We start from the raw sequence: 25553 nt of genomic DNA on the forward strand, positions 1-25553 counted from the left end.
TATATTAATTGAACATGTAAGAAATAATAATTGATATCAGGTAGACATGCAATAATTTTCTCAAATTAATGCCGTAACAATATTCTATAATAGATTGACAAGCGTAAACAGCTTTCAACTAGAAGCACCTAGATTACACAGCAGCCCTTATTGATTATTCAAGTAAAGACTAATTTTGATAAATAACAAATATTTGACCGCAATATTATTTCAGGATATTAATAATTGATTACCTTGGAAAGTTACTTTTATATCGACATTCTAAAATTAATACAAATTAAATACACTACTTGTGAAATACTGTGGAGTTTATAACTGCAGAATCTTTTACACTGAAGAAACACGTTAACGATTATTCTCTGAAAACTAAACTCTTCATGTACATAAGTAAATGTCTTTTACAAACAGATACTATTTATTATTCATTTATTATTCATTTATTATTCATTTATTATACAGATATTATTTATTCATTCTTGGTGTCATATGTTTAACAAAATCATAAATGAAACATTCTCCAATCTGCATTATTGTGGGCTATTAAAAATTCATTGTTTCTTACAAACGGTTTTTTACATAAGCATCCTTTGCGTATGAATACGTTATTACTTGACTCTTTACGTGATATACCTAGGCAAATAAGATTCGACGTTATTTACATATTCATGGTTGAAACTACTTTAATGCCGGTAGGAAACTACAGCGTTATTTTATTCCAATTTCCATCTTAAATGGTAAACAGAACGCTTCTGTCATTTTGCTCGCGTATCGATCGATTTTCCAAAGTCGTCTCTCGTTATATGTAGAACGTAAATTATCGCGCCGCAATGGTACCGTTAATCCTCCTTAAAATGAAATTGGAGAATGCACTCCTTTGGAAGCGTCGAATAAATTACAGGGCTTTAAATCGTTTCGAAAAAGTATTAAAGAGTTATACGTATAATGTTCCTACCGACCACGATGATATATCTTGCTCAAGAGTCAACCATATCTTCAAGTATAATATGTTATTAATGTTATTACCAGAATGTTTGAGAATAATCTCGATATATAATTACTTTAATGAATTTTGATTTTCAGTTTCTATCACATCTCTTGTAATTCTCGGGATGTTGAAACATTTTTTTAGTATATGGTAATAAGAGAAGTATTAATCAAAAAATAGGAAAAGCGCGAATTTAGTAAAATGAAATTATGGCAAATAAGAGAAGAATTGATATGTGCTAGTACGTACACATAGATACAGTAGGAGAATTTGTGAAAGAGGGTAAATATATGAATAAAAGTTTGGAAATTTTGTGAAGATTTAACAAATATTTGAGAAGTTCTGCTTAAGAAAATAGAATGAATTTGTAGTCTAAAATAAGTAAATATGAGATTTTACATTCTGGTTTGATTTCTCCTAATTCTGATTCTAATTCTGTTGAAAATTCTGTATCTCTGTTATTTTTCCTTCTGACGGAAATTGAAATTTCAATAAAGGATTTTGTACTTGTTTTATAATCTGTATTAAATTGGCTCCAGATTTATTTATGAACTGAAGGATACGAATTTCATTTCGACTCTATTCAAAAAACTTTGTATGAAAATACACCAAAGCCCTTAAAATCAGAAATTTGAATCATAAAGATCACATTTGATAAAAGATTCTGATACTATAAAACCACAATACTAAAATAATTCATTCCATCAAATTCCTGTTGAATCATACAATATGTTATGCAATCTGATTTCTAAAAACCACTATAGATACCGATAATAAAACTAAAACCATTTTATGGGTCATAGAATCCATACGATGTACGATAAGTGTAAGTAAGGATATATTCTATTTATCCAAATTATGAAACGAATATTTATCAAATTAAATTCACTACATACACACTATAAAAGTATTTACTATTTAATCTGAATGTTTGCATTTTTTAAATTAAATAATACTCAGTAAAGATACTAATTTCTCTAACAAAACAATGTCATACCTACTTATAATTCTTTCAAAAAACTAACAGCGGTTATTATTTAGTTTACTTTTGTTGTTATACGTAATTAAAAAAGTATTATGAAAAAATAACTATGAAAGGTGTCTCAAATAAATCTGACTTACTTTTAAAACAAGCTGTGTAAAAATGTAAAGCTTGATATACCATTCCATTAAAACAATGGCGTTACAGTCGTGCGACGCGCGTTGAATAAATCCCAAAAATATTCAAAGAGAATACTATACCTATTCTTTCTCCTAAGTTTCATAGGAAATGGATGATGCTTTAATGCATCTCACTTCGTACATGTATCACAATAAAAATCGCTTCTAAAAGAATACTCGCATGAATTCATGCCATGAAGGCATTTTATGATCAAAGAATGGGTAATGCTCATTCACAAATAAATCGATTTATTTTAAGCAATTGTGACACCTTATTCATACATAACTTTAAATAACCAATTTTATTCTATAGATAGAAAGAAGAAGAACTTTTCTGTTCAAGATATTATCGGATATTTTATCGTTCATTCATTAATTTAAAACCGTGTTAAAACAATATAATGAATAATGTTCATTATAGATCTTGTATGGTATATACAATCGTAATATATAAAATGGTATTGTAATATTTAACAAATTATACTAAATCAACATTTCTTTTAAGTTTATGTAACAGTAATAAATCTCAGAGGAAGTTTAAAAAGATAAAGCAAATTTTTCTTGTGAATTTCTCGTGAAATGGTATTAATTCTTTTCGCTGGGGATTTCTAGATGTCCAATAAGCGCCATCTACAATAAATGATCGTATCCGAAAACGAAAGATACCGGAACACGCAAACCATTCTCGTGCTTCTCGCTCGACTAACGTCATTTTCCGTGAAAATAGCTGCGCGATCATTCCTTATACCTGTCTGTATTTCTGTTTCTCATCAATTTTCCATTTCTCGTCATTTTTACGTGCGTGAACGTGAGAAAAGCAATATCAGAAGAATTTCGCGTCGTTGATTCGCAATTGAAACAATTTTAATGGAATATTCTTCCAAGCAATTGCCTTGAATGTTTGCGACCCTTCCCTTAAAAAATATTTAATATCAAAAATAAATTATTTATAAACAACAAATTCATTACAATTCAGAAAATATCTTTCAATTGATTTCTAATTTAAATCGATCTACAAGTAAAATTTATATAAATATGAAAATTGAGAGTCTTCAAGCAAAGGGATTATGATTTTTTACGTACAATTTACAAGCTGTAAAGATGAAAATTTATTTTTCAAACACGCATGAAAGGTGAAATTGAGGTAGGATGCTGACTCTTTTTTTATTTTTCAATTTCCATATATATCTTTTGGTAATCCAGTTCAATCACGACTGAGATAATGTTACGGGAATAAGTTTCTCGGGAACTCGGTACGTTTCTTAACGACCTCTATGATGCATCAATTGCATATTGCTACAGAATACTTCGCAATAGTTAAAAATTTATTCTACGACGACATGCGTTTCACAAATGTATTTTTCTCCGATTCTCTTCCTTACATATATGTACCATGCACGCGTGTCTATTCCTTTTTATTCGCGCATTTGTGTTTTTAACCGCTGTTTTCTCCTTGTTGTTCGTATAAAATTTACAAAATGTACAACGTCGCAGGCTACGAACAACTCTCCATAAAATTTTATGAAAAATGTTCTTCTTCCAGAGAGATGATATTTTACAAAATGAAACACGAAAGATAGAATAAAATAAAAGTCTGTAGCTATTAAATGTGGAATTTCCAATATTGATCAACACGAAATTGTATGAATTTCAACTGTCATAACGGGAACAAGATATAAGGAACAAATGGTAACAAAATATTATATAAAAGGTATGATAAATGTTCCAGTTCTTTATATTATCATTTCGAAGCTCCACATAATATACAATTCAACACACCGTATCTTTGATATTCCGTAAATAAATAGATTGCAAACACATTGGAAGATAAATCCAATTATTGCACACGAACGATATTTATAGATTTATGCCTGTGTGAGTAAAATAATTATTAGTAGTCCAATGACTTTTGTCAAACAATTATTGTGGAAACATAATATTAAATTATACTGTATGTTCCTCATATTATGTACAGTCTATATTTATTTGTGCTATTGAAATCTAACTCCAACAGTATTTCCAGTTCGACGTTAAACGTAGCAAAAAGAGAAGAAAAAAAATAAGAGAAGAAAATTGCTTTGTGCAGATTAAATTATAATTAAGTCTTACACTATAAATCTGTTTTTTAGTGAATTAAGTTCTGTTTGATTGGTCAATTCCAGTACTATTAATTTTATCAATTTGGTCTGTTTCTAGTAGTTACTCTCCACTGTTGCAAAGGTGGTGTCGTGTTTTATGGATAGTGTGTCTTTTTGATGTTCTACTTGTTCTAGTGGAAAGAGGAAGAATATACCTTCTCCCATTTCTGGGTCATGTCTGGGACTTAACGGTGGAGAATAGATATAATTTAGCAAGTAACTGTAGTTGCCAACAACGTGGCGGAATGCTGTCTTAGGACCTAACGCATGGCTATATATATGATACATGTTTCTTACAAGTCTCCTTTTAATCTGATAATTTCTGATTCGAAAAATTACTTCCAAACATATTCTGTTTGAAAGTCGATTAATTTTCATATTCATCAAATTTTCGTCAACTTGCTCAATTTTCTAAACTATGTATTATTCAGCAACTAGGAAAGGTGACATATTTTTCGAGAGAAATTATGTTAATTTTTTAAATTACAAATATCAAGGTATACGTTATTTAATGAAACACTTATTTGATAACATTGCATTATTTTTCTTAAATTTCCTTGAAATTAATATTCTTAATTTTCCGCCACGATTTTTCTTTTACCAACCGGTTATTAACATTTTCTCCTGTTAATTACTTTTATGAGTTTCGAAAGATATAAACTACATCAGGATCTAAGCCACTTGTACTACAATAGGATGAAACGTATCGATTAAAAACTTTCAGTGTTTCTCTTTCACGAGTAGGTCAAACATCGTGCAAAGAAAAGAGACGAGACTCACGGCCCACAAACTTAATAATATCGACCAAGTTTTCGATATTCATTTATGACTTTCATACGGCAAACAACATCCGTAAATAGCACATTTGAACGGAATTTCATTAGAGTCCCCCTATTGGAGACCCTATTCTACACACGAAACACGCTTATGCATCGTCCGCGTCTGAGTTCGCAAGAAAACTCCGCTATGAAACATTCTACTCCGCGCACGCCATATTCTCAATATCTGCTCCATTTTCTTTTGTACGCGAGCAAGCTTGAAAATTTTCAATTTCAGGAGGCAAAGTGCTGTTGGCAACGCGATCAATGTCGATTTTCGTTATCAGCTTTCGATATGTGAGTTCATCGTTCTTTACGTGCGAAAAATTCTATCCTCTAAACGAGAAGACAGCATATGACAGAGCCAAACAGAACCAAAACAATCGTTATTGTTATTAACAGTTAGCGGATGTTTATGCATTTTTATAGTTTTCTGGACACAACTGGAGAAATGGAATCTACGTAATTTATTTCACCCATCAAGCGAGTTAACTCAGAAGCGAAGAATATCGATCAAATCGATAAATTTAAAAGCACAGACAGGCGATGTTATAAATATTACTTTATTTTAATTTAGCTTGGAATTTACAATTATTCGTGTTATCTTCTTGCACTAAATAAATTTATGTGAGTAATTAGTTTTTCATGAAGGTAGGTATTAATCTTTTATCCAGATAATGAAATTGAGAAAATCAAAAGTGGAGTTGATTAGTTTGTCTTCTGAAGATTCAAATACCATAACCAGTATTTTGAATATTTTACGTATGTACTTTTGCGAATTATGTGCATTCTGTATATTTTTTCGCCTCTGAGCTTCTTAGAAATGCATGAATACCCGCGGACTCGTTATTAGTAACACGAAAAACATTTGCTAAATGCTCGACAACAATTTTTCCAAAAGTTGGAAGATTTTTAAAGACAGTTAAAAGTAAGGAACAGGTATTTTCTTTTAGCCGAAGCGGGTTAGTTCAAAGGATAATGACATTCTTCAAAGTATTATAATAGTATAGAAAGGCGTAGTGAAAGCGTTTTATGTGACGCAATAATTTAACCTGTCATGAGTTATAGCGTGGCTAATAGGTTTTGTTGTGCATAGAAAAGCGTAATCCATTTTATGGCAAAATGTGGGAGATAAAAAAGGAAATTAGAAGAATTATCCCTCTATTTTGGAGGGATTTATTTTTTTTTTTCTTTTTGAGATGTGAAATTGATGTGAAATTTTAATACAAATACTTTTTCAATATTTTCTTGTTCCATTATTCACGACTTATCTCGCATGAAATTGTAAATGATTTATAATATTTAAAAAAATGTTAATAATATACTTTCTCTAAAACTTGTTTTACTTTTTCAAATTACAAATGTTTAATATTTTCTTGTAATTTTATAAGCTTCTGTACAATTAATTAACTACGTAATTTCTTCGAAAAATGAAACAAATCTTCTAAAGAAACTTGTGATTAACCGAAGACAAGTTTTCCGTGAACTGAAAGTAAATTCAAATTACAGTAATTTCTACGTAGCTGCGCATTCAGAATTTTCTTAGGTCAACCACAAAAAATTAAAGGATTTATTGAATCGCTCACAAATAAGATTAAATTACATAATAACCGAAAGTAGATTGCAAACTTTGAAAACGCAAAATTTCTTACAATCTTTCCCAAAATTACAATATGTTCAGAAATTTTCGATCTCCAATTAAGAAACCCATATTTAAAAAAAAAGTGGAACTTACAAAATTAAAAAAGAATCGCTTGCTCTGAACGTATCTGTCCATTAAGAAACTAATAATTTATTAGAAATATCTTTTTCACCCTTATAAGCCCGCTTCTTTTCTCGTTCTTATTAATTTTACTTTTCGTCATTCTCCTGTGAAAAAGATTATCAATAATATTTATGGATAATCTCAGATCTGCGATGTAATCAGATTTCATTCTTGCTATGGACAAAGGAATAATAGATAATTTCTCTTTGCATAAAAAATTAATCTCTCTGTCTCAGGTTAAAAGAAACTTTATAGCGGAGAACAGAATATCTTAAGTTTACCAAGTACTAAAGGAACATTATACTTTAGCAGTTTATACTACGAAATCTTCTTTAATTTAATACTGATGTAAATGGATACCCGTTACTCTGCTAGAACAAAAAGAAAGCAGTAAAATAGAGTACATAACTCAAATCCTCACAATATATAGATACACTAATCAAAGTAATTAAAAGATCATTTTTCACGTCACTTTGATTTTTGTGCCCATTCTTTATGTCCGTAGATTTTTTATGACTATCTTAACCCTTTCAGGATTGATTCCTTTTACCCTGGGAGAAAAATTGTTTTCAATTAGTTATTAATAATAGAAACACATATCTTCGGGTGATCTTTTGAATATACACGCAGTTTACCGAAAATAAATGTAGTATCGTGGACAAAAAGGCCTAAGATATCGGTGGAACCATAAACAATGTCGTGAGAGCCGAGGCGTCGTCGGATCCATCAATGTGTCGTCGGTCCTTTCAAGTGAATAGTTTCGTAGAAAAGGCCTGCGTGACCCTGGCCACGGGTGTTTGCGGAACACATGCGTGGTGGGGCGAAAAAAGACAAAGGGATGCTAGAGACAGAGTTAGTGGAGAAGTCGTACAGTGTTAGTTGGGAAGTCAGAGAGAGTGAGTGCAGAAGCCGGAGAGTGTGAATCCGGGAAGTTGAGAGCCGAGTATGATAATAAGACTTACGACGATATTGTAATCAGTTCGTTGTATTGAGTATTGTTTGTTAAATTAAAACATCATTACTTGTCCTTACTCTAAGCCCCATTCAAAATATTACATAAATTAAATTAAAATATTAAAGATTGTCTTCATTAGAGTATCATACGAATAACATAAGCAATTTTTCAAACTTATATATTTACGTCCATTCTTGATAATAATAGATTCATTCGATAATATCGATTCTTTAACAGTTTTGAATATTATGTCTCAATATATCTCCTTCAAAATTGATCAAAAAACTACTAGAATAAATTGGCGAAGTTATAAAACAACTTAGCAAAAAGCACCATTTGTCACAATCCATGTCCCACGAATATTCTATTTCATCGAGTCGATGCAGTTTCCAAGTAGATAATGAAAAAGAATAAAAATATTACGAAAAGAACAACGGACCATCGAGGATAGAAAATTCGCATACTGGGATGTTCTAGAATTTCTGATTTAACTGTATACCATATTTTAACTTTTTTCGACGAGCACCTCGACCTCGTTCATCATCGTACTTGCGAATTGGGGCGCATGGGTTTCAAATCCATGGCAAGTTGAACGCAAGACAGACAACGAAGAGTGGAAAATCAAGGCAATATTTTCGCTGTCATAGTACGGGACGATAGTATGAAAAGAGCGGTGTTTTATGGTTGGTAGGATGGCCCTCTCGTGGCCGGGAACACGGAAAATTGAGGGAAAACGTGTTGAACGCGTTGCACAAATCAACCTCTCGGGCGCGTCGATGGTTCAACCTCTCTGGCTATTCACGCGAACTGAAACTAAACAACCGTGAAGTAATTTAACCGAACTGATTCGTTTGACGTGATAAAGTCCAATTAATTCCCGACAATTGCCGCAAGCACGAGTCGCGATATCGTCGTAATACCGGATCGAAACGCGTTCGAGTGCTCGGATACTCGGATTAGAAGAGAGCGAGAGACGTAGAAAAACGAAAAGGCAAAGATGAAAGAAAGCTATTGCGGCGTTCCCATTAGTCCTGTACGTGTACTTCCGGTACAAGATGCACGCTACCTGTTGAGAACGCGACACGTACACTGGATTATGACGAACGTGATTTCTCAGTTGTGTTAAGGATTACATTTTGTTCTGTGTTACCGGAGGTTTGCAATTTGTTCATTCGGAAGAGAGGTTAAATGGGATTTGAGCGAAGATTCGTTTCTATTTTCGTTTAAGTATGATTGTTTCTTCGAATATAGAAAATTCTTAAGTAACGAGACTAATTAATTGGTTTTGTGTTATTTAAAATTGTATTATATGTTCATTGTTCTCAGAGTATTTGTGTACTGTTAATAACGTAGAATTTTATTTGATGGATTATCGTTTGGATAATAATAGAGTTAATTCGAAGCAAGGAATTATAAAATGGAGAAAGGGAGGATGCATGGATATATGAAGTTATTAGGACATAGGAAACGGAAGATGCTTGTCTGAGTTAGTTGTTGGATTGAAATAAGAATAATGATATAAAAGAGCATAAATCGATACAAGGACTGCTTAAAATGTTTTAAATTATGTAATAATCTACGATCATATCGTATTATTATTCTTATTGTACTGACGCTACTATAGGTAAGGCAAGATAGAGTTTGACTCAGTTAACTTCAAAGTTTGCAGGTAAAAATCAAACTTGCTGTATATTGTATTAGCCTTTAATATAACAGCGGAAGAATGAGAAAACTTGTGTACTTTAAATTCACGAATGAGACGGCTTGTGTACTTTAAACTCAACAGGAAGAAATATAAACGAGGAAGTTAGTTGGATGAAGTAAGAATTTCAGACTTAAATGAAAAAAAAATATTCGTAAAACGTTAGATCGTAGGCAGCAATGAAAGGAAAAAGGAAAACAATCTACGTTAAGCATCGCCTAGCAATCATTTCACGAAACATTAAGAACCATCAATATAGACCATCCATAGACATCACATCCTTGGCAAAAGCTTTTACATTGTCCGCGTTTCGGATGTCGTTTTCCCTCTTTGTGAGTGTACGTAACACATATAAGATAGGATGTATGCGTCGTGAAAACGTTGCCACTCCACTTTCCTTGACTACTTGCAGCTTCATCTTCACCTTTCGATTCTCACGGTTCTCGCCAGCTAGATTACAAGGTACCCTTTCCGTTTGTCACTGTTGCAAACGCAACGGCTGCTGCTCCACTCGTAATACACGTGAGAGAGCTCGCCAAGAGCTCGCGAAGATTCAAGCAGAAATTCTATCGTATATCCGGTATCGAGAAGAAGGAAGGACAGAGTAGAGCGATTTCTGGCAAATATTTTGCGTCCATAAGTGGAAGCGGGGCTGCATCCGATGCAACTGACGTTCGAACATTTGCCGTCTTCGGTCACCGCCCCCGAGTATCGATGATAAATCCCCGTTTTGGAATGCGACTTTCCGACCTCCGTGCTGCGAGTATTTCGTCGAGGCAAGACCGATCAAATTACTAACCCGACATCATATATCTATACGTCTCCATTCTCGTGAAAGATCACTGAAGATTTATAAGTGCGAATGGTTTTGAAGTTCCGCAGGAAAAATTTGTGCATTTTGAAAGCTTTAGATTGACGATTATTGTATCAGTTGATTTATGATGTAGTTTAATGGATTGTTAAATTAAACGAATGGCTTTGATATTCGTTTCTAAGCAATTTTTCATGTTTGTAGGTGTAAGTTATGGAGGATAGTTTAGATACGTCTTGTTTGATTTTTCAATTTTCGTTCCATCTAGTTTATGGATCCGACGTCGAAAAGTATCGTCTACGTTTTTTAACAACCACTATACGACGTTCACCACTTAAAAGTGGGCGAAACGTTTTCACGATCTAATTCCTCGGATGTTATTACTCTCATCGTTAGGGTAACTTGGTCCGGAGGGCATTCGTTCGTCGATTTCCTAATCGCGGTATAGCCGGGCGTAAATTTAATAAACGCAATGCAATTTTGAATTCCAGCCACAAAGACGAAAGAGAAGTCATAGGATAGAGATAACTATATGCAAATTCAGACGTGGTATTGCAATTGTATTCGAGGATGCAACGCACTCCGTTTTCCTTAAGAGCCTCTACCATCCTCCTTTGACTCGATCTAATAATTGTTTCATCCGCCAGTGGCCCTTGCCATCGACCTAAAGGCTCAAAAGCCTGTATCTCAAGATACTATTCCCCACCAACAGCAAATTCTATCCAGTTCGAAACAGTTAGCGTTATCATGGTATTAATATCAGCGGTCTGACTGTGTGAAGCGGGCAAATTCTACGAGACAGAGGAAACACGCAATTCAGGATTCTATTCTTGTCCGTTTCTCCTTCAATCGTTGAGATGTCCTTTAGGTATTCGCTCGATCGGTTGCATGTTTGCTACGGTCAAGATGATACAATGGTTTCTCGATACTTTGTCTGACGGATTCTCTCTTTGTACCAAGGTATTCGTCTGTGAAGAAACATTCCATCTCGGTCGAGATGGCGAAATGTAGAGGTATTAGAAGAGATTTGCGAATTTAATCGTTTCTGTTGCATCTCAAGATCTTAACCCATTGCGTGGCTCACAAGGCTTAAATAGAAATCTTGATGGCGCGCATATTTGGTTCTCGTCGTTTCGTTGTGCAGTTTATTTGTTTTCCTTCGATTAATCATATAATTTCTTCCGAATAATGAAAGGAATAAATTCAAATAAATTACTCAAATTATTCAAATTATTATAAATTATTCAAGTAAAGTAAAAAATCAAGTAAAGTATTAATCACTTACTAAAAAAGACTGGAGAAAATTGAACAGAGAAAAGGACATTATATTATTATGTTATTAATATTTTATTATTAATTTCCTTTCGTTTGTGGATATTCTGAAATAGAAGTCAATTTCACAAATTGTAAAATACTTTTTATACCACTATAACCATCGATCAATTATTCCTTCTTTAATTTCTTAGTTTCTGCAATTGTTCTACCAAATCGTATTATATTATATATTCATTCTGAGTTTCGAAGGGTTTCAGGATTTCCAGGTTTCGAATGCTCCATCCCTAATTATAACAAGTATTCTACTTTTGCGTCCAATGGTGCATTTTGGGCACCATTAAATTTCCCACACAAACACATGAAAATTCGCAGTCTAATCATAGACTTCTTTCTAAAACAACTCCATAAGGAAACTAGACGTCCCATTTCTCAGATCTAATAATTCCCTTTCATATTGTTCCTTTTTTACACCGTTCTGTATAATTTGGCTGGGTCCTCGAGCCTCGAGGATCATCTATTAGAGCGTGCTTTCTACTAAATGGTCGGGCCTATTAAGAATCCGTAATTACCTGAAGATCTCGAGGCAGCTAGACGCACGATTTCCGACGCGTGTCTGCTGTCGGTTCTAATGCGGGGTTATTCGAAGTAAGGAGGTTAACCTCGGAGAATGCGGGGCGAATCCCGCGTCTCGAAGTCAATAGCCGAAGTAGAGGAGCAAGAGAGGCGGCTCGATAAGAGCCTCAGAGAACTTGTGTGCACGAGCTGCCCTGTGATTGCCCATGCAAACAAACCGCCGTATTAATTATTCGTAATGCCGATGGTTACGACGGCCCAAGCATTCGAAGAATCCCTCTGAGACCTTGAAACTATGCGCACCCGTCGTTCCTTTGGATCACCTTTTTTAATATAAATTTGGGAGTATAGAAAATTTTCTCGCAGTTAGATGTGCAAATTATTCCCGCGATTATTTATTAATTTACAATATCAGTGAATTGATAAGCGATTTGTATAAGCTAATATAATCTAATTGTAAGTTATGGCTTTATGTTTCACAATTTTACAATTTACCAGATTGTAATATGATAAAAGATATTAACTCGAGGAAGATCATTTCTCAAAACTCGCGCGTAAAATATAAGAGAGATCGAAATAAATGGTAGAAGGAAATAATACGGGCGTTGGAACAAGTTTCAGGAATCTAGGGTAAGCACCAAATTTAAGAGGGAGAAAAACTGCAGTATTAGAGAAAAATGACCAGAATCTGACCCGGCACTCAGTGATAAAATACCATTTAGACTTATCTTCCTTTTCTTGAACCCCAATTCCGTTTAGTTCATCCCTTTATGATCTCCATTCAAAGAATTCCCTCCCCATATCTCGTGTTTATATTTTTGTATGTGAAATTATATGCAAAATCAATGCAAATAATCGACTGCGGAATAAATGATTTTCGTCCCGTTTAATGAAGCGAAGAAATTCCACCTCATTTCAAAATTCAACCACCTAATTCTACGATCTTATCCTCGATTATCTCCCTTGCCATTAACGGTCTCCTTACAATCGTCAGCAAAATCGTCGTGACATAGTACGGAAGACAAAAAGTTCACCCCATTTCGAAACTTAAGAAACAAATTCTAAAATCCTATCAACCTCTAAATTCAAACCATTTCCTTATAGTCAGCACATGAATCCAACTATCCTTCTTCCACCAATATCTCTCTTCCCGCCATTACCTTGCATTAAATAACATCCATTAAAATCTTGGCATTCCACCAACACACTAACGCATAATCAAATCCCATCCTGTTATCGTTTATTTTTCCAATTATAATTTACTCGAACTTCTATTAACATTCACGACTCAACTCTCACGTGCGTTCACTCGTTCGCATCTATCGTATTGCTCATTGAATATGTAGCTGGCACTCTTGCTTGCACGCCATGTTCCACCGTAATATTACGTACTAGCTGGAACGTCGCGGCTGAGAATCATAGAACTGGCCCCCGACGTTATTCGCTGCGATGAAACCTCGCCTTAAGCTTTTCGCGGTTCCACGACTTTTACGAGCGACTTTCTCGAACAATGCAACCATACAGCAAAGTATATACGAGTACACGCGATACTTGGCACTCGATCCGCCGGTCGATAAAGTTACGATCGTGAAAACCGTATTACGGCTCCGGTATATTCCTTTAAGCTGGAAGCGAAATGGCGGAACGGTATGCGACCATTTGGCAGACTTGGCTGGCTCTTGCGAGATCAAACCGGTAATCTGATGGGGCAGTCGCGACGGAACGTACGAACGTTTTGTGGACGAGTATGAATGTCAGTGATCGTTGGGAAACTGTCGTACGACGCGCGATTCTGCACGTCGATGCCCGGGTTCGCTACATAATTCCAGTAGAAAAACGCGATTGCGCTGTGATTTTCTGGTGTTCGGATGGACACGGCTGCTTCGTGTTCTTTCTTCTAGAGTTTTAAAATAAATTTGAGCACATTGAAGGGTTTGATTAGCTTTATTTTTCAGTAGATGAAGTTTTTATGGATATTACGTACTGCGATTGTTTTTCTTTGAAACTCATTAAATTGAATATTACGGTTTGTCATAATAAAAGATATGAGAAAATGATATAAAGTTGAGGGAACTGGTGTATAAGAGTTGAGAACGGTTTGATTAGCTTTAGTTTTCAGCGGATAAAGTTTCTATGGAACTTGCGTAATTGCGAATTGGAATTGTGTTTTCTTTGAAACTGATGGAAGTGAGTATTGAGATTTATTTTAATAGAGATAAGAAGTAGAAATGATATAGAGTCAAGGGAATTGCTATAAAAGAGTTTGAAATGGTTCACATTTACTCTTCAATAAATGAAGTTCCTACGGATATTACGCAAAAACTTCAATAATTCTGTTCTGTACTTATACTTGATACGATATAATTTATTTTTCAGGAAATGATATGACGCATTAAAAAGTAGAAGATCGTTATATACTGGAAATGAGGAATTCGACTGACGAGTATACTCATAACAGACTCAGTTTTAAAAGAAAATATAAAAATGGAATATACTGAATTTATTAAAATGAATATAAGTACAAAATATTAAATTTAATTTAAACCAGTGCTATAAATTCACATTCGGAAAAATGTGGCCTATTTTTGTTCTCGATATTTCCATTAAAAGAACAACAATTAAATAAAATGTGAAATTGAAGAATCAAGTATTTAACGATCGATCGATAATAATGAATTATTCTTATGTACTGTTGTAATATCCCTACATCTGTGTCAATTAATTTGCATTTTGCGTAAATATTGCTTTCTTTATTCAATCAATCTCTCCCGTGTCATTTAATGTTCAAAGAAAAAGCGTTCGCGATTTTTGCTTTAAAAACGTACAATACTATGAAAATGCAAACGATGCTTTGTTGAAACGAGTTGTGGCAAGAAACGAAGCTCGATCTCACTATTACGCGTCGAAATGCAGCAAACAAAAGAAGGGAATCGAAAGACTTGTCCGTGTTGAAACGGGAAAGAGTTCTTTTCTTTCTCGATGACATAAATAAAACATTTCGAACAAAAATGCCGAACGACTCGACACAAGGCTCTGTATAATTTACGATATACTAAGATAAAAACGAGATGCAATAACGTAGAAGAAAGTCATATAGAAATTAGTAGAAAACGTAGAAATTTCGAATTTGAAATATTTCAATATAAAAATTATGGTATCACATTACTAGTTAAACATAATCTATAATAAAGTTTTATTATACATATAAAATATAATAACCCTCCTGCTCGATTTTTATTAGTACCTCCAATTAAATACACTTTATCTTATTAGGGAATAATTTTTTAATCATTTCCATTTATCGTGTTTTAAATTTCGCCAAATTTGCCATTTCGCTGTAAAGTAGAACGTAATCTTCATTGGATTAAACAACGGAAATTAAATGACGATTCTATTACAGTGGAATCTATTCCGGGTTAAGTGAACCGGAACTTTCTAACGAAATAGATACACAATTTAACTCTGACTTTAAATCTACTCGTAAGCTAAATGAAACATTGGTAACAATCGCTAGTAATAGTCACTAATGATTTTCATATTTCAATACAAACTTCTAAATCTCCACTACGAAACGATTAACGTTTTTTAAGTTGAAATTATTACGATAGATAAAGCCATAAATATAAGTAACAAATATGAATAAAAGTATGAATAAAAAGAATGAATGGATTTTCTTTATTGAGGAGTAATTATATTATAGCGAAAGTAATATACAACATATACATACTGCCAATAATTGATCATTGACTTTTTTCGATATTAACCATATCCCCGAAGATATCCTCTTGTCACGTTTCATATATCTTGTATATTTCAATATTATCTTACCATCAGAAAGTTTCTCAGTAAAGAAGAAAAAAAAATGTTCGGTGATGAAATCTCGCTAAATCGCTGAGCGGTGGAAAACAAGAAACTCAAGTGGGAACGATTATTTTAACGAGACGAAAAAGAAATTCTCTCGATGCTAATCTGGCGAACTCCGACAAATTTCAAGGGTTCCAACTTCAATTAGGTTTAACAGCGTAAAAATACGCGAGTCGGCGGAGGTTAGGGCCCCCTTCCTCACTGCCGCTTCCACAGGAAGTAATTTCGACTCTTTAATGAAATTTTAAAATTTCCCGCCGACTTCGGGAAATGTGCAAACTGTATATTCGCTTTCATCTACCAACGTTGTTTAATTTTCACAAATTCCAACCGGATAGCGGAAAGAGCATGTTAATATTAACCGCTTACGTTTTCCTCGTAGCAAAATCGAAACTTTCAATTAATGTTAATTTGTTTGATCCAAATGAAAAAATATATATAATCGCCAATGAACATCTCCGTTCTCCTCTCTTGGAAAAACTTTATACTCGATTTAAAATATCGAAATGTAACAGAGGACAAATTTTAGCGTTCAAGTGTTTCATTTATAATTATTTTTGATCAGTTCGAGATTTGATCAATTGAAAAATGTTGAGATTCGATCATTTTGAAAAAGTAAAATGAAACGAGCCGTGTATAATATGCCGTTTTTAATGCCAGTATGTTCAACAGGTTATCAGATATTCTTTTTAAGAATCTTGAATGAAAAGACTCTCTTGTATTGTAGACACTTTACTTACATACTTTGTAGAATGTAATTTAAACTACATTAGACATTAAATGAGTGAAATAGAAATAAAGTTTAATCGATACAGCTCATCTTCATTTATACTCGTTGATCATACATAGTTCAAATGGATACTTGCTATAAATTGTTCCAAAGTTAATAAACTAATTGACCTTTAAGAACATTTTATCGCTAACAAGCATTATAACCAGAAAAGAAAAAGGAACGAGTGGAATGAGGAAATATAGAAACGAATGCCGCTTGATCAGTAAAAAGGGGCGCGCTTTCAATAATCGACTCCATGCTTCCGGCAATATTAACCTGTTATACACCTGTATATACGTATTCTAGAGCGTATTCAATGTTCCCATGTACCTTGATTTCCTTTGAAATTTAACAATACAATTGTATATTTGTGGTATGTCGATACGAATTCAATTAGCTGGCTGATGAAGTAATTAGCAAAGTTTAAAATCGTCGCGAAAGGAACTCTTAATGCGAGTGTATTTACTCGCTGGTAACGAATCGCACGGAACTAACGCGTTCGACGGGCGAATTTACATCGTTACCCAGCTGCGCCACCGGTGGAAGTTAATCTTCCGCTTTTAGATGATAATTGGCGTACTCGCGAGCGAGAAGCCAAGTTTACGATTACTTTATCGGCTGTTCGACGCGTTCGTGTCATCGATATTTCCTCTGGATGCGACGAATTTATGTCATCGCCTCGTCTACGGCAATTTCTAAAGTAATCAAAAGCCGACGTACCAAACCTAATATATTATTTGCAGTAGACTTGTAAGCGTCTTATCTCGAATGCATCGAAAATATAACTTTCTCAATCAGCGGTTCATTTTCATGGTAAAATTCCGTTTTAGTTAAGTAGGTATTTGTGTAATGCATTTACGTTAGGCTAGTAGAGAGATAAAAAAAAGTGAAATATGTTTCTGATCGGGAGATTCTTTCCGTAAATTTTCGGTGAATTGTTCATTAATTAACAAATTTTTGAAAACTTCGTTTATTAATACCTACTATTTTTATATAGGATATTTCGTGTTTCGAATTTTATCCACAAATCATAGATGTTAATGAATAAGTAATTTCTTTCAAGAATAGCTTCTGTAGATTCAAGTTTAACATACTCAAGGACACGTCTTTTATAATTCTTGTTCGTAGTTTATCGGACACTTTTAGCACGCTTGCAGGATAAACGTTGTAATGAAAAAAGATGAAATTATTATCCCTTTATATTAAAAAGGATCCAAATTATTCTATGATTTAAAAGTTTGTTTACAATCCTCTTGTAACATAGTATATTATATGTTTAATATTAGGACCATATATATATGTATACGTTTTACTTTAATTCAAGCATAATTTCGTGAATAAATATTCTTAAGCGTATGAAATGAATACATAGAATTCAATATCTATATGTGTATAGATATTATATTACTATATTCTTCTCTCTAATTCCAAGAACTAATTTATTCACTTTATATGATGAAATAAAAAAATGTCTAACATCGTTAATATGCTTATTAGTTCTTTGTATTCGTGTTTCTTCCTTCTTCTTTTTTTATTTCGAACACATCAACGATGTTACCTCGACGTTTCCATTTCCGGCGAGACGTCATTGACCAGCAGCGTAAAGATAATGCTTCGATTCCATACCAGCGTGTGTTTGGCCGCACGTGTAAGGCCATAAAACAATTCCTACGCATTTTTATTGGCGAAACACAGTCCCGGTCACGAGAATGCCTCTATCGGGAAAACTATAACTCGTATCCTTGCGGTTGGCGCGAGGTACAGTCGGCTAAGAGGGTTAGGCGAATCGAATGGAACGCCTCGCGAAGGGGAAAATGCCTCGGCTATCCCTCAGAGGAACGAGAGAGAGAGAGAGAGAGAGAGAGAAACGAAGGAAGGATAAAAGGAAACAGAGACAGATAAAAGTGTCGGTAGAGAATGGAGAGGAAGAGGAGCAAGAGGGACGAACCACTTAACAAACTGCTGAACTCACACCCCGCGGGATTTTATTTCTACTTAAATGGAGTTGCCGAGATACGCATTGGATACGGATTCTTACCGGATCTCTCTGGCTCCGAATTTATTTGTACCGTTTGTTAAATTCTCTCTACTTCTACGTTTCGATTCTCTCATACCTTCTACGTTCCTTCTTTGTTTTTCCTCCCTTTTCTACAAGTCTTATAAACTTTCTTTCGATCGCTGATGAAACTTACCAGTGGCGTTCAAGGTTACGATGCGCCAGGTAAAAGTATTGCACACTCGGTTCTCTTCTTTTTCTCTAGGTATTTGTTTCTAATTTCTCGTGTTTTTTTATAAACGAAATCGAAATCTCAATAAGTCGAGCCTCGTTTAGATTAGTCGACTGAAACCAAATTCGAGCGATCTGAAACCATCTTATCAATGGCAACTTGTTATTTACTTGACGCGAGGCATTTATTCAAGTTTTCACGCACATTCTCGTTAGTCGAGTCACTTAATCTGAACGAGGCTTAGTAGCCATAAAGTTCTATGAGTGTTTATGGCAGTTTAATAGCATTCCTTGTCGAATAATTTTTATAAGAAATAATCGAATGTAAAAAGAAATTAACAGTTAACAACTATTCCAATATAACGGTAAGATATATGTATTCCTATACATGGAAGAAAATTCTACAAATTAATTTTTATTTTTTCCGATATCAACGTCTGGTACCTCTACCTATTGAGAAAATTTGATAATGATTATTTAACCATACTATTTGTTATTGCTACTTTAATAAAGCCAGAATTCTAACTAGAATCTTAATTAGAAATTTACACTAAGAATTCTAAGAATAATTCTATATTATTCTTCTTTTATATTAGGTTGTCTCAAAAGTTCCTTTCGTTTTATGAGGAAATAATATATGCACAACATTTTTTGTTTTATATTATTTTATTGAATTATATATGATTTATTTTGTAATAATAGAATATACGAGAATAACATAAAATAAAACAAAAAATGTTGTGCATCTATTATTTCCTTATAAAACGAAAGGAACTTTTGAGACAACCTAATATATTCTAATTCAATATTATAATAACACATAATTCTAGAATGTTAAACTTCTTTAATAACAAGAGATCAGGAAGAAAAAAACGATCAGGAAAGTCCATCTACTTTTCTCTAACTAATGTACGTGTACATTTCACGCTACACGTACCACTGCATCACTCGAAACATCTTACTCAGTGCCCAGGAAATGTGTCGAAAAATATTTGTTTCTTTCAAAAAACATTGCCCAGAGTCAGAGTCGACACGTGTAATACGCGAGGTAATTGCAAAATCATTGCAACGGCGCGTGAAAAATAAAGATTCTCGAGAACGTGTGTCGTCTCACCTTGTACGGGCCAAGATTTTCCACAATGCAGGTGAAAACAGCTTCGCGACCCACAGAGACCGTCAGGTTGTTCAACGGTGTGCCGAACCTGGGTAAATCTGCAACACGAAAGGTCCTCGTCTTAAGTATCCCGCCACGGTGAACGCTTTACATAACCATCGTATACACACTTACTTACTTACTGCTACTTATACTTATAACCCACCTAGGAACGCGCTAAAGTTTGCGAAGTACTCAAGAAACTCGGGCCGGTGAATGGGCCGAGTTAACGTAAGCGGGTCAACCGGGGACTAAGCCAGTCTCTTTATATTTCTCGACAAAATCCTTATTCTCCTGATTTCAGCACAACCTTCGTTCGATCATCATGACTATCTATGGAGCAGTTATCGTATGTCTCATGAAAATAAAGGGGCAGAAGGAAGAAATCGAGATCGAAGGGATTTATTTTCATATTTTGATAAAATTCCAGGATAAAATTTTATGAGAAGATGGTTATGTTAATGTGTGATTTTATAGAGAGTTTAGAACAGTGTGGATTGCTTTGTGTATTGTATATTATTGTTTTATTTGTTATATTATTTTATTGTTCATGTCTTGATGGATAATTAAAGAAACGGAACAAAAGAGGCATGTTTCACTTGATAAATATTATAACAAATATTACAAATTTCATTTGGCATGTTTAATGAAAATTATATTATCTTGAAATTTCAACCTCTTTCGCTAAAATTTTTTGAATTATTAGCTCATCGATATTTTAACATTAAATAAAATAAAATCAAACTGTAAATAGCGAAGCAAAAATTGCACCGAAATGTTTCGGAGAGAAGCTTCAGTTTGAAAGCTGCTGTACGAACCGATGAAATTTTAAAAGACAAATTGAATATTCAGGAGCCTATAGCAGTTAAATAACGGAACTGGAATAAATTTTAATACGCCCCAGTCGTACATAAAGTGGCGTTGGACGATAAATATAAAAATAATAAACTAACTCAAACTGATAAAGATCTGTGATGAACTATGGTTAATAAGCATGAAAACAATGTTTACGCTTTATTACAGCTTAAGCTATAATAAAATTCTCTAAATAATAAATATTCGCTTATCACAACACATTTTCAACATACTTTTCGTATATTTTATGTATTCTATACATGGATGTATATTTTTCCATTTATTATATTTCCGTATTTCACGTATTTTATTTGCATATCATAACATATTTTAAATGCATAAGAATTAAAATAGATTTATTACAATTGGCAATTGTTATTGTTAAAACTTATTATCTATCCTTATAGAATTATTCCTAATTACCAATTACATATGTATATGAATTATTTCGAGGTATTCGTTATCATAAATTTTTTCTTTTAATATAGATAAGCACTGAATTAGTTTTCATTATTAATTGATTTTCAATGAAATGTATCCAACAGTAAAATATTCTTAAAATTGTAGGAAGGTAAATTTGTTGCGATTCTTATTTTGAAACAGTAAGTATTAAATGCTAATTTTTAATAAATAATAATAATAATAATAATAAATGTTAACTGAGTTAAATTGCTAGAGGACATATATAAAGTTATTTGATAGTCTATAAGAAATAAAGAACGAGAGTATATATTTTTTAGGAATATATGCATTAAATATACCGTACAAGCATATACCTAACAGATGTATCAGCCATCGAAATATATTTGATTCATATCGTAAGCGACCCAAGGTTTTATTATGCGGAAGGTTGTTGGAAACTGGACCCAAAAATTGCAGTTCTGGCAAGGCCATTGGCTACATTGGCCATATTGTGAATTTATGGCACGTCGATCGTCATCGGTGTTGGGGTGAAAGGTTAAGGTTCTGGAAATGCAAATGTCCAACAAAAATATGAAAATTTTGCGAGGTATAGAAAATCTTCTGTGCCATCGACTTTTCCCATATCAATACATTTTTTTCGTATAATTCACCAAATCTTTTTTTGAACATTTCCCACACCCGATTATATTTTATTTTTTATGACCAATAAATGAAATGAAAAATGTGCAAAGAATCTACTGTGTTCAATAAATATAAGAGACTAAAAAATATGATTAACAAAAAAAAAAAAAGAAAAAAAGAAATAAAATAAATATAGATAACAGACATTTTTAACGAAAAAGTAATTTTATTTCAATGCTCAAATAAAGCGAGCTTCACTATGGTAAAAATACGATGACGTATGATCATATCATAAACCTGGGGAAGTTCAAATATATGTGACTAATAGTGCCATATGAAATCCAATATAACGTAACATTTCATATTTTCGTTATCTCATACTTTTCTAGTGAACTTTATTCGCGCAAATTTTCGCACAGCTATTGCACAGTCTTAATGCATAATTACTATTATATATAACTGTGTATACGTAATCTATTATTTCAATTTAAAGATTATATTAATATTTTTTGAAAAATTCGGTTCACACTAAATTGAATAACTCTTTGAAAAAAGGACTCGTACGACAAAATGGTAAATTGAGTAAATTGTTTTGGAAATTTTAGTTAAACTAGAAAATAGCTTCTATTTAAAATATATTTTTTTTTCAAAATGTTCCACAATTGACCTTTTGGCATGGGATAAATTAATTTTCCACTAAAATTTGTTGAGACTTTGTTTTACACACAAAATAGCCTTATTATATACAGGTATAATAGACTCAAATCAATGCACAAAGACATTGGCAAATGGCTGTACGATCTCAATAATAGCTTATTAACAAACAGCTATTATTGCGGAGAGATTTTCTCAAAGCACCGCATATATATACACAGCGACATATATAGCGTCTAAATTCGTTCGATATTACTTGCTTGGGCTCTAACAAGCAACGGCATCGCCATTGAACCGATAAACGATAATTAAACGTTAATCATGTTCTAAGGAAGTATTGATCCTCGCAGGAAATAGGTAAGACACGATCTCAGAGAGACGCGAGCCAATACGCATTAATTTCTCGACTTCTCACCAGCTAGTGACGGTTTAATTCGTTTACATCCTCAAAGGTTCTCAAATCGATGTACAATGCTTCAAAGTACAGTCGAGAATTGAAATTTATCATTTCACAACTAACTGAAATAATTACGGATTCTTGTACTAATAAATTCTGACATGATAAAAAGAAAAATTAATTATCTTAGACTACATTGAACTTAATAAATTTTTTGTAATAAATAATAATTTATTAGAAATATTTAGGCAAGGATAGGAATATTTATCCGTGATCTTTGAACTTTATATGTTACAATTTTGGTTCTGTCACTACTGGGTGAGGAAAGAAATTTTTACATTTTAAAAATATCTTAGCGTACAATTGAAACATGAAATCATGCATATCAATGACGATACTTGCGTATTTTCCACAAATTTGACAATTTTTCTAACGATAGAAGAATACTATTGGAACGAAAAATAACTAAAAAAAAAAAAAAAAAAACAAGAGGATTAATCTAGGAAATATTGCAAAAATGCTGAAATTCTAAAGCGTCTACCGATTTTAAGGCTATATTGCCATTCGAATTTCTTGAATTGGAATATGGTCCCAAAGGAGTCTAGAAATTAACTAAAAAGTTTATAAACTAATACAATAAATTATTCTATATAATAAATAGTTTTAGTTTGTGGATCACTGTGCTACGTCTTCGAATTTAATGAAACATTATAAACTTCTGATGCTTAAGAGGGACTGCGAAAAGTTAAGTTCATTATTGAGTGCAAAACTCTCGTAGTCTAATTAAATCACCAGTAAATACAACACCTTGAGCTTTGTTCGCACCACTATGCTCATTACTGAAGCATGTCAGAAAATTACAGTAACAAGTGTGAAAGTTGAATAAGAATGTTCTTTATTTATCAAGTTAGAATTCGAATTAAAAGACAAAGACAACGTAAACAGGAGAATACCGCTTCACGTCTTTTCTTGTATTTTGTATATTAGATTTGACAAATTAAAGTTGGAACATCCGTCTAATAAGATATTAAAAAGTCAAAGTCTACTTATCTGACTAGGCTCCTTAAATACAATAAATTTCACTTGAAATATATTTTATTAAAATATTTTTACAATAAATAACGAGTTATTTCAGGTGGTAGTTTTTACTGACTCGCCCTCTATATAATTATAAATAATATGCCAAATTGCAGTATGTTTTAATATAACATAACATATGGTTGAACAAAGTTAAAATATCTGAACGTCTAGATATTGTTGAAAGTAATTTTGGTCGGTTCGCTATCTAATTGAATCACAATGTGTATATAAATTTCATTTCTTTAATATGAAACTTTCGATTAAATTGCTTTCATTTGACTCTCGATTAAGCGTGGGAAAAGGAAATGTAAAGAGTCCAATTTTCAAGCGCAATAATAAATTCAATTAATAAAATATTGATAAAATACAAAATATTTGATATATCATTTTTTATTTAATCAATTCGGTTATCCATCTCTTATTAACGTACATGAGTAATCTCACCGCAATTACGATTTTATCGATTTTATTACGATTTGATATTCTGCTTATTTCAATGACCTTCTAATTTTCCGCAATTAAAACTATATCTCAGCAACAGTTGAATTGTTCTGAAGTTTAGCAAAAATCTTTAATCAACGATCGTATCTTTTATTTTCTGTTGTTCAGTAATAGGTACATTTACGCGCTCGTTAGAATATGTGCTCCTTTAAGAGACAACGTATCATATGCATAATAGTTACGCAATAACTGCAGTCTCGTGTCGTCATTTAGGCTTGTACAGTACAGTCAAATGTTTCCACTTGAACTACTTATGTGTAGGTAATTAAATCAATTGACATACAAGCGTGTAATATCCTACTCCTGTTTAATGCACAGCTTTGAAAACTAACTTCTGTTAGTAAGTAAACACAGCAGAGACAAAAACAAAAGCAGGGAACACGCGAAAGCAACATGGCAGTTTATGTTTTTTCATAAAGTTCAAATTCAAGAATGGGAGTGGCCGCATTAAATTGGTGGACGCTTGATGACATATTCGACGAAAAAGGAACTAAGATTTACTGGATTCGAATCTGCCGCAGCCCATTGGTATTATATTGAGCAAAATCCTTCGGATACGTACGTTGAATGAAGGGTCCGAATGAAAGCAAGGTGAACATATTTAATGCAAAGAACTCACGGCATTTAATTGCGGAAAATTGGGTGCCGCTATTGCAACGAAAAAGGAACGTTTAAATTAGTTTTTGACCTACATTCTGTACTGCTTAGAGAAACTTCGCGATTTTAAACCCTTGTAAAGCCACGCAACTCCAAAGTTATGTGACACATTACTGCATGTATATTCTAAAAATATTATTTAATTAGCATTAGTATTTAATTTACT

The 25553-nt window shown here is 33.1% G+C and overlaps 1 protein-coding gene across 4 annotated transcripts in view; it reads right to left on the reverse strand.

Annotated features, from left to right (window-relative positions):
- Positions 1-25553, reverse strand: part of LOC100648443 (lachesin) — a 162135-nt gene that overhangs the window by 65377 nt on the left and 71205 nt on the right. For all 4 annotated transcript variants that reach the window (XM_048408316.1, XM_048408314.1, XM_012311793.3 and 1 more), the window contains exon 2: positions 20161-20258. In XM_048408316.1, coding sequence (XP_048264273.1) covers positions 20161-20258 — 98 coding nt within the window. The remainder of the gene's footprint in view (positions 1-20160; positions 20259-25553) is intronic.

Source organism: Bombus terrestris, chromosome 9 (genome assembly GCF_910591885.1).
Source record: "Bombus terrestris chromosome 9, iyBomTerr1.2, whole genome shotgun sequence".
Lineage (NCBI taxonomy): Eukaryota > Metazoa > Arthropoda > Insecta > Hymenoptera > Apidae > Bombus > Bombus terrestris.